Source organism: Rhinoderma darwinii, chromosome 3 (genome assembly GCF_050947455.1).
Source record: "Rhinoderma darwinii isolate aRhiDar2 chromosome 3, aRhiDar2.hap1, whole genome shotgun sequence".
NCBI lineage: Eukaryota > Metazoa > Chordata > Amphibia > Anura > Rhinodermatidae > Rhinoderma > Rhinoderma darwinii.
The window spans coordinates 376,372,206-376,383,284 of record NC_134689.1 but is presented as its reverse complement, the minus strand read 5'-3'; the positions used below and the strand labels follow the sequence as shown (position 1 = coordinate 376,383,284).

At 45.4% G+C, this 11,079-nt stretch overlaps 1 protein-coding gene and 1 long non-coding RNA gene across 2 annotated transcripts; one reads left to right on the top strand and one right to left on the bottom strand.

The window, feature by feature from the left end:
• Window positions 1-237: 237 nt before the first annotated feature.
• On the bottom strand, window positions 238-4,015 carry LOC142748301 (uncharacterized). The gene is made up of 3 exons (XM_075855397.1): window positions 2,373-4,015; window positions 1,410-1,642; window positions 238-743 (listed from the first exon to the last, which is right to left on the bottom strand). Exon 1 carries the CDS (start codon window positions 3,983-3,985, stop codon window positions 2,543-2,545), a length of 1,443 nt encoding a protein of 480 aa, XP_075711512.1. The 5' UTR covers window positions 3,986-4,015; the 3' UTR covers window positions 238-743; window positions 1,410-1,642; window positions 2,373-2,542.
• Window positions 4,016-8,002: 3,987 nt separating this feature from the next.
• On the top strand, window positions 8,003-10,555 carry LOC142748300 (uncharacterized). Its single transcript, XR_012882222.1, has 3 exons — window positions 8,003-8,164; window positions 8,996-9,149; window positions 9,263-10,555. It is a non-coding gene; the product is annotated as an uncharacterized LOC142748300 (long non-coding RNA).
• The last annotated feature ends 524 nt before the right edge of the window (window positions 10,556-11,079 follow it).

The window sequence follows — 11,079 nt, the reverse complement described above, 5'->3', positions numbered from 1 at the left end:
GAAATACATGAAATAACGGTATCGAACCGTTTGGGGATGCAAAGTATCGAAACAGTATCGAAGTTTCAATGCATCGTGAATCCCTACTACACATACACAAACACACTATGGCCCACTAAGTTTTGCTATGTGCCCCACATTTCAGCCAACAGCCCTGGTCAAAAAATGTAAAGCAACTTCTGGGTGAATTCTACTTCTATAATGGCGCATCTCAGATAAATTGTCCGCTACTTCATATACACTGACTTCTTGTTTATTAACTTCTTTTAAGGTCTGATAGGCGGAATTTCAGACTAGAAGTCAGGACAATAGCGATGATATGGCCCTGGTCCAAGGGTGGACCCCTGACTCACAAAGAGTCGTCCTTCAACACTGAGTAGAGGAACACAGCCCAGTGGACAGAACCTCAGGGGAACAATGTCTGAGGGACTGCCCTTCCCTTGGGCTTGGATGGAGATTACCACCATGTGAGGTGGAGAAGATGCAGCAGAATATTCACTTGTCCTGTAAATATATCTGTGCAGAAAGTCCGGTATATATAATGTCGTCTAGAGGTGAGCACAGACACCGAGCCCGGAATCTGTCTCTTGCTGCTGAAACACAGGTCGCCTGATGTTGCCATGAAGCTGGTGGCCACCAGGTCATGGATGTGATGTCAAATCTTCATCTCCTGCTGTTTGCTATATTTATTCAGGACTCTGCAAATTGTCCAAACACCGAAACCCCCACTCTGGAATAATGATCTGCAGGTATAAAAATATAAACGATCATACACTATGTAGTTCTGGTAACAGCGCCCTCCGCAGTCCAGAGAGGTAAAAAGGGCAATTACCCAGATTCTGCTAGATATCATTGTCTGGTGCTCCGTAAATATATACACTTATAACGTCTGATTCATCATCATGAGTAATAACCTATTATAATAACCGAAACCTGCAGAAGAATTTCATACATACAGTAAGTGACCTACACACAATTTACTCCCGGTCACTGCTGGTCATTATATTCTTTTTAGGCCTTATTCAGACGAGCGCATTTCACATCCACGTGCGTTCAGTTTTTTTCACGGACACCACACAGAGGTATGAAATTCAATGGGGCTATTCAGACATGCGTTGTTTTTCCCGCAGCGTGTGTGCGTTGCGTGAAACTCACTGCATGTGCTATTCTGGTGCGTTTGTGCGGATCACGCGTCCATTGAAGTCAATGGGTGCGTGAAAATCACGGACAGCACACGGATGTCACCCGTGTGCTGTCCATGATTCACGCACCAGTTGGTAAGGAAATGCAGAGAAAATAAATAAATAAATGTCCACCAACATGCCACACGGAACACACACTGATGGCACACAGAACGCTGCGTTTTTTGCGGACGCAAAACGGACACGTTCGTGTGAATCTAGCCTTACCTGTATTGTACTTGTAGGGGGTCCGTAATGGAAATCAGGAGGTGATCAGACTCTGTGCATCAGTTCCTCAAGTAGAGGATCCTCTGTATTTGTAGTGTTACCCAGACACCCTTGAAGTAAAGACTCCTTTCTGTATTGTGTTTAGGTCCATGGTACAGTGACACCGACACTTGTCCTACAGAGCAGAAGACAATGGCCATGGACGCAGGTGATGTTCTTATGTGGGCGCATCACTAGATCCAAAATAAACAGAAAACATCTTATCATAAAACAGAAAGCTCACAAATAATCCACATACCTGTCAGGAGAAAGTGTTGTACATGTCTGGATAAAAACGTGGATCTTACCTATTTAGGGTGTTGTGGGTGCAAGCAATGCCAACCATCTACAAGTTTGCGTCACCTCCATGTAATAGCCCAAAACATTTCCCTAAATGCCACACATAAATGGGAATAAAGCCAATGTAGCAAAATAGAAATACTTTGTTATTTATCTTAATCCTTTAAAAGCCCCCAATTAAAACCTAATATGCATAGTGTGAAGGCAGTGAAGTGTGAAGTACCATGGCATAAGGCGGGTACTGGTTATTTGGACATTAATACTATAGAAGGCAAAAAGTGAGATCTCAATGTCCAACCAGTACCCAGCATATGCCATAGTAACTGCCTTCACACTATGCATATTAGGTTTTAATTGGGGGTTTTAAAGGATTAAAATAAATAATAAAGTATTTATATTTTTCTACATTGGCTTTATCCTCATTTATGTGTGGCAAATGTTGTAGGCTATTGTATTTGTATTGATTCCCAGTGCATTTAATGCGACAATTTACATATAGTGTATTGGTATGAGACAAAGTATCCTGTAATATCCCCTCCCCCTTCTCAGATCATCGGAGATTTTATAAGCATATTAAGGGTAACAAACAAGCAAACGTTAACAGCAAAGTCCATAGTTACTTACTGGTGCCAATTGATCTGTATGCCAAGGACGAGTACTTCATTAAAGGGGTCAGTGGTGGATATCAGGGGTTGGGTAAACTTGCCATTGTAGTCGTCATGTCCGGTTGAAAGTAGGGGCGATCTTTTGGCCTTCAAAAACTCTACACATCTTCCAGGGAAGACATGAAGTCACTACTTGATTATTTTGGGAAAAGCCGTCATCCTGCCATTTTGCAGGCAGGATATGAGATGATTCCTCATCATCTCATGATGGTAAACAGCTGTAGGGTCTCCGTCATCTGTCAAAAACTCATAGGCAAACGCTACAGCAAATACCCCACAGTCATAGGTGTTTCTTTGCTGATCCACATTTAGGAATATGAGATGTTTCAGGGGCTCTTGGACCATTACGCCATAGATGTTATTAATCTGCTCATAGATAGATGGTGACAGATTGTTAGTTTTGATGCTGTCCGCCACCAGGATCTTGCCATTTTTTAAGCACGTTGTGATCCAGTGTGCCCTGTCCTTGTCATAATGGATTTGTACAGCCTTCCTTTGTACGCTGTACCCAGGTACTAGAAGAGCAGCGGCGGGCTGCAGGCCATCAAAGCCCTCAAACTGACTCTGAAGGATCTCCTGGGCCTGGTTGATAATGGCATCATCCAGCATGCCCCTCTGCCCGCTGCTCATCAGGATTGACAGCTGCTCTGGAGACAGGTTGATCATATTTTGCTGCCTCCAGGAGTCAGGTGTCATTAGTTCTGGTGGTGTCCTCAGTTCTGGAGTGCCTGGAACTTTTCTCACTGGGTCAGAAAGATGTTCTGCAGCAGATCTCTTTGCTGGTGGAAATGTCCAGAGCTGAATGTCCTCGTAGGTTGTTCTCCTTTTACGACTTCTTATGGGAGCTTCACCAGACGCCTTCACAATATCCTTATCAGGCTCATCCATTTCTATGTCTGACATTTTAAAGGTCTCCTTTTTTGTCGCAATATTTAAAAACGAGTCCTCACGTTTCACTGCTGAATGTTGTTGTACTGTAATATTCTTAATAATGGATGGTCTTTTTCGAATTGTTAGTCTGATTTTTCCAGGTGCTGACTTCTGGGCTGATGGTTCAGCAGCAAAGCTTAACTTTATCTTCCGCTGTTTTCTGCTGGTATCACCCTCACCAATTATTTTGCTGGAAGAACTGTCTGGGCATTCAGCAATGTTCCTGGGTCTTTTTGGTGGAAGTTCCCCACTCTTAGTTTTTTCTCCCAGGGACAGGTCTGGTGGTGTGAAGAGCCCCTCATGTACATTATCTGCACATCTCATATCAGCGGTAACTCCTCCACTTTCTACAATAGTGGAAGTGGGATCAATGTCACCTACTTTGTACGTTGGTTTCGTCTCTCCTGTGTCTTGGCAGGTCTGATATTTATGTTTTTTCATAGTAGCTGACCTGAAGAAGCTGTTGAACTTTCTCATCGTGGTTGACTTCTTGGTCATGAAGCTGGAATTCCTCATCAGCATTCTCCACTTTCGAGAGAATATCCAAAATCGGTTCCAAAAAAACATGCCAATCGACTTGCAGTTGGAAAGAGCGGTGACCAGCAGCCGCTGGTCACATTTGCCATTTCTATGATATCTCATTATGGCTTCTCTTGCTTCTTGTGCCTGAAGGTTTGCACATCCAACATGGAGTCACGTCCTCTGGATACAGCAGCCGTGCATTCTACTCAGGGTCTGTATGAGGTCATTAAGTGACATCAATGCTCTAGGCCTAGAACAGCTGTGGAGCTTGTGACATCAGCATGTGATCAGAGAAAAATATTTATAACCCTTTAATGACTGGGGAATTTGACATCTTAAAGGGGTATTCCGGACATTACCTTCATATTGAAATTAATCCAGATATAGGAAATAATGTCATTCATTATCATTAAACATTTCCAACTTTCTGTAGAAGATGAAGGACAGTCTTATATATATAGCTAGGATTGTCTTACCCATAATTTTCCTTTCCTTGAATCCGAAGGCAGCACAAAACAAAGGGGTTAGTATTGCCTGGCTACTGTAATACCGCACACAACCTGTTCACAGGGGTGGGGCTATCTTTGGAAGAAAGTGGCCATGTTTTTCTTAATCCAGGACATATCTTTTAATAATCATGATAATATCCCTGCTGGTCTCAACAGTTGACATAAAGGGGTTGGTCTGTGTTGGTATTCCCATAGTATATAAAAATTGATGCCCTATCCTCAGGATAGGCCATCAATAGCTGATGGGTCGGGGTCCAACTACCAGGACCCCCGCCGATCAGCTGTTTTGAAGGGAGTGCAGCGCTTGTACGAGCGCTGCTTCCCCTTCATTTCTACTTGCTCTCTGAGAATCGTCGACACAGATGTAGTGCAATTCATAGTATTGCAGCCTTCTCATATTCAGTTCATTGGGAGAAGGCTGCAATACTGTGAATCGCCGCTACATCAGGGTCGACGATTCACAGTGAGCAAGTAGAAATGAAGGGGTAGCAGCGCTCGGACCGACCCATAAGCTATTGATGGCCTATCCTGAGGATAGGCTATCAATTTTTAGGGACTGGAAAACCCCTTTAAAAGGAACCTTTTAGCACACTCATGCTGCCCTAACAATGGACACAAGCCAGTGCTAAAGCTATGACTTCTCTTATATGACGCGGCACTTTAGAGTAACACATAGTTTAGTTTAATCAGTGCACCTGTCACTATATCATACTGCCCGCAGTTAGGGCAACATTAACAGGCCGACAGGTTCACATAAACAAGATATAAGATACAGGATTTGTTTTGGTACAATCTTAAAACCCCATCTATGATCAAATATAGATGCATAAGAGCAAAGGAGAAAAAGGTTGTTAAAACAGTGGCATAACAATCGTGGTCACAGGAGGGTGGGTCGACCTGGAATGGGCGAGCCCCATTTAAAACCGGATCCTCGTATTTAACGAAGCGTTAGGACGATGTATGCTGCGTCTCATATAATTTCCTAATGCTGCCCGGCCGGATGTGGCAGTGGGCCTTGTGTACCAGGCCATGAAGGCAAGAGGAGCGAGTAGTGGGGAGTACATTTTTTTAAATTTTTATTTCGGTTCTGGGGTCCATGCTTAAGGTGGACGAGGCTATTCAAAAGTGTGGCATGGGGCCCAGCACAATGTAGTTTCACCCCTGTGTGTAAATATTCTAATTCTCTATGTAACCCGTTTATTCATTTTACACTTACCTTTGCAGTCTTCTCTTCTCTTCAGCAGGGGGGCATCAAGCTCACAAGTGCTTACCACACACTGAAGCTGAGCTGCTCCCTCTGCCCTATCCAGACACAGCAGTTGGCGTCGCTGGGATTGCTCTTCAGAGCTTTGGAACTTTAGCAATAATAAAAATTATTAAGTGAAAGAAAAAATAAATATATATAAATATTGTAAAGAGCTTCGTCATTAGTTCTACAGAGTTGTAAACGTTAGGGTTAAGGCTTATGACGTTGAGCGTGACGTCAAGATGTGCTAGATTGCAGCATGAGACCGCTCAGCAACGTAAATACACCCCAGCTAGACGCACACTGAAGTTGCTGCTTACTGGTTAAAAAGCAAACATTCAGTCCAAAAAAACAACAAATTAAAAACTGCAAAATTATTGTTAACCTACCTGCTGGCCTCACTTGCGTCTGGCTCTGCTTCCTCATTCCGGTCCCCGTTTTCCAGAATCCAAGATGGCTGCTACCGTCTCAGACTTGCAAATAGAAATCATTGCCTGCCAGTCTGAGACATGCCCCCACCTCCTTCACTGCTCTCAGAAGGACAAGCACCGATGTCAGTGCTGTGTCCATCTCTTCTGACACTTCTCCTGCTGGGTCCTTGATAGGGGTTCCGGCTGCAGCAACATCCTCACTGACAGCGCGTCAGTGGAGGACAGAGGAAGACAGCGCCAGGGTTGCCATGAATCATCTTCTGTATGTAAGTATATCATTGTATGCTTGTAAGGCTGGGTTCACACGACCTATTTTCAGACGTAAACGAGGCGTATAATGCCTCGTTTTACGTCTGAAAATAGGGCTACAATACGTCGGCAAACATCTGCCCATTCATTTGAATGGGTTTGTTGACGTACTGTGCAGACGACCTGTAATTTACGCGTCGTCGTTTGACAGCTGTCAAACGACGACGTGTAAATTGACTGCCTCGGCAAAGAAGTGCAGGACACTTCTTTGCTACGTAATTTGAGCCGTTCTTCATTGAAGTCAATGAAGAGCAGCTCAAGATTTACGAGCGTCACAGACGCCTCGCATAATACGAGGAGGAGCTTTTACGTCTGAAAGAAGCAGCTGTTTTCTCCTGAAAACAGTCTGTCTTTTCAGACGTAAAAGCAAGCTAGCGTGTGCACATACCCTAACAGTCTTTTATGTTTTACTGTCTGTGTTTTTTTTAAAGGTTTCCGTGTCTTGACCTATGTTGGATTGTCGTGGGATCTAATTTTTACCAATAAAATGGTCAAAGCGAGCTGTAGGGGGGGCAGTTTATTTCAATTAAGTGTTTTTTATATTTTTTTCAACTACGTAACAGCGCTAGTAATCGAGGTGTCTGACCGACACCTTTCCATTACAATCACTAGGGCTTGGTGTCATTCAGTGATGTGCTATGTCCACCTTTTGCAGAAATTACCCCAGTACCTAATGCACCAGGGCTACTGGGAAGAGGCGAGAACCATCAGGAGCGGCCCAATCAATGTAATGGCAGCCGCAGACTGGTGTTTTTAGGATGGAAGGGGACCAAGACCTTCCCATCCGGATAATCAGACTGCAGCTATTGCTTTTCTCCAAGTTTAAAAAAATAAATAAATATATATATATATATATATATATATATATATATATATATATATATATATGTACATATATACATATATATTTGTATTTATAGGATAGTGTAATGCCTTTCTTAAAAAAAAAAGTAAATGATTAAACAAAAAAACATGTGTGGTCCTCCTATTTCTCTATCCAGCCAAGAAAAACCAACAACCGCAGTCTGAAATTCTCAGGATGGGAAGGTCCATGGCTATTGGTTCCTTCCCATCCTAAAAACACCAGCCTGTGGCCATCCCAGGGGCCACCCATCACATTAGATGGGCCGCTCCTGATAGTGCTTGACTCTTTCCAGTACACCTGGTGCGTTGGGTACTGGGGTAATAGATTGGAGGGGTTGGTGTCAGCCAAAAGCGGACATAGCACACCTCTGGCTGACGCCAAGCCCTAGCGATTGTAATGGGGAGGTGTCAGTCAGACACCTCGATTACTAGTTCTGTTACACAGTGGAAAAATGTATAAAAAACACTTTATTGAAATAAACTGCCCCCCTACAGCCCGCTTTAACCATTTTATTGGTAAAAATTCGATCCTACGACGATTTGACGTAGTCCAAGATACTGAAAACTGTAAAAAGAAAACACAGACAATAAAATATATAAGACAAGCATACAATGATATACTTAGATACAGAAGATGATTCATGCCAACCCTGGCGCTGTCTTCCTCCTTCCTCCACTGACGCGCTGTCAGTGAGGATGTTGCTGCAGCCGGAACCCCTGTCAAGGACCCAGCAGGAGAAGTGTCAGAAGAGATGGAAACAGCGCTGACATCATCGGTGCTTGTCCTTCTGAGAGCAGTGAAGGAGGTGGGGGCATGTCTCAGACTGGTAGGCAATGCTCTCCACATGCAAGTCTGAGGCAGTAGCAGGCATCTTGGATCCCGGACAACTAGGACCAGAACGAGGGAACAGAGCGGGAAGCAAGAAAGTCACGCCAGCAGGTAGGTTAACAATAATTTTACAGTAAAATTTTTTTTTTGGGTGTTTATAAGGACTTATTCAGACGAACGGGATATACGTCCGTGCAACGCGCGTGATTTTCACGCGCGTCGCACGGACCTATATTAGTCTATGGGGCCGTGCAGACAGGTGCGTGATTTTTACGCAGCCTTGGTCCATTGCGAAAAAGTCACGACATGTCCGTTCTTTGGGCGTTTTTCACGCATCACGCACCCATTGAAGTCAATGGGTGCGTGAAAAGCACGCATGCCACACGGAAGCACTTCCGTACTGACAGCGTTTTTCACGCAAGACTTGTTAAGTCTATGTAAATGAGTTGAGAAAACTTGTCCAAACAAGCACAAACCAGGAAGTGGGTTTTCACTTGTTGACCACATGCGCACAGTGAAACCGACAACTGCTGTAATGCCTCGTGCGTGCGATGTGGAAAAGCTGATCTGCCTGGTCCAGGAGAGGCCACAGTTGTGGGACACGCGGGCAGAGGCCTACCACGACCGCACGGGCAAGGAGGTTGCCTGAGATGAGGTTGCGCAGACCCTATTCGGCCAGGAGTGGGCTAAAGGCAGCACAAGAGACCGAAAGACCATTGGTAAGTACATAGCTTTATATATGCCATGTCAAACACACATGCTGTAGTGTATCCTTGTATTAACATGTTCCAACTGGGCAAGGTAGCGGCTGTGTCACAGCATCATTGAGCTGGTGTATAATGTATCGTGGTGTGTAAGGAATGGCAACGTTTCGGACAAGTGCCGTTTTCAGTGATGTCACCTGGTGACATGGGCTTTTTTTTTTGTTGTTCCTATGTACAGTTGATGATGTCAAAACCCACTGGAGGAGCTGTCGGGATCAATTCCGGCGGGAATTTGGCGCCAGAGGGCGAAGTGGGGACGGCGCCCCAAAGAAGCGCAAATACATCTACACATAGCAGCTGATGTTCCTCAAGGACATTATGGGGATGCGCCCGTAAGTACTGACTGAAACCTTGAAGAAATGTGTGTGTTCACATGTAATTCAACCAAAACAGGTTGTTTGTCCCTTGGGGCAATGTAGGGAATAACGTAAAATGTTTCTGCCAGATGCAGTGACAATCTCCTCGACACCGAAGAGGAAGCTGGGCATGAAGAGTCGCAGCCGGCCCAAGAACACCATCCCGTGTTGCCCTTAACCCCAGAGGCGACTGCACCACAACCAGCCACACAGGCGAGTAGCCAACCCCAGCTGCCACGGGACGGAGAAAATCCACGGATGCCACCAGCAAGGTGCAGGCGCAGCCACGTTGCTTCGGCAGGTGCCCACGTGGACTCCACAGTACTGGAGTACCTGCGCCGCTGCTCCGAGGAGGACGCCTGTGACGCCTTTTGCCGCAGCCTTGCGCCTCTACTCAGGCGAGTACCCGAGCACCGGATGGTGCGCGTCCAAGGCTCCATCCTTGGCCTAATAGACTCGGCCACACCTCCTAACAATCCACACCAGTTCTTCCAGGCAATTGAGCATTGGCGTGGATTGCCTGAGGCATCCGTGCCCTATACTGCACCTGTCCCTTCCCAGCCGGCACCCCCTTGCCACGGCAACAGTACCAGCGCTCAATGGAGACCAGAATGTCACCAGGTCATGTGCCAGTGCGGGACCGGCCTTTACCACCGTACAGCAGACCCCTGGAACCCTTTGCCCACGGCCCAACTGCAGGGTACCACACTCTGTATCAGCACCACTATGCTGTTGAGGAACATCCTCAGCAGGCCCTTGCAGTGCTATGATAAAGGCCGGGCGAAGGAGATTTGTGTTTGTATTTTGGAACATTGGATATGCCAATGTGCTTCACATACAATTACTTTTTGGGCAGCAAAACAATAGGGCGAAACCACAAAATATATAAGCTTGCAACCCACGTCAAGGGTCCTCATGTCTTGCGAGTCCCTAATACTAAACTCCCCACCTTAAATTTCTAACTTTTCCCAGACAAATGATACATTGTGGCACTAATCTCCCCGAAGCCACCCTTCACAGAGAATCGTCCTGCAATGGCAGTGCTCCATCGGGGCTGTCAAAATATTCAGCAAATATGTCGCGCACTCGAATACCAGATGTTTGTGCCCTTCCTAGTGGAATTTGGGCCGGAATGGTTGATGTGGTAGCATTTCTTCTAATATATTCAGCATCAAAACCTGCGTCATGGATGCGGCAAAAATTATGAAGAACGACAGACGCTTGTATGACACGGGTCACATTTTGCGGCGTCAGTTGCGTTGTTGTGAGAAACACCCGCCATTTGGTTGTCATAATGCCAAATGCACATTCCACACATCTACGAGCTCGGCTTAGCCGGTAATTGAAGATGCGCCGACGGTCATCCAAGCCCCTTCTTGCAAATGGACGCATTACTTGGCTTGTGAGGCCAAATCCCTCATCTGCAACGATGATATATGGGACTGGTGGTCCTCGCGAGCCAGGCAGGATGCTCTGTACCGGCACAGAAAGTTGATTGGCTATAAGACGATGGCCCATTAGGGATGAGCGAAATATGCGGGCATCAGCAGAGCTTCCATAGGACCCAATGTGTACAATGGTAAAACAATAATTACTGTCGGCCAAGGCCAACAAGACTGTAAAAATACTGTGGTCTTCTTCACACGAATGTGCTTCCCGTCTAGGGCACCAATACAATTAGAAAATTGGGTGGTGGCAGGAAAATCTTCAGAAATAGTAAGCCAGTGCTCTGTCGTGGGCTGAGGCATCACTGTGGGCTTTAATGTCTGCCACAGCACAACACAGGTGCCTGTTACAATGCCAGAAATTGTGCTCATTCCCAGAAGGAATTCGAAATGTAAGGAATGGTAGCTATTTCCTGTAGCAAGAAATCTACATGGGTGAGAAAAAAACACACAAACAAAAA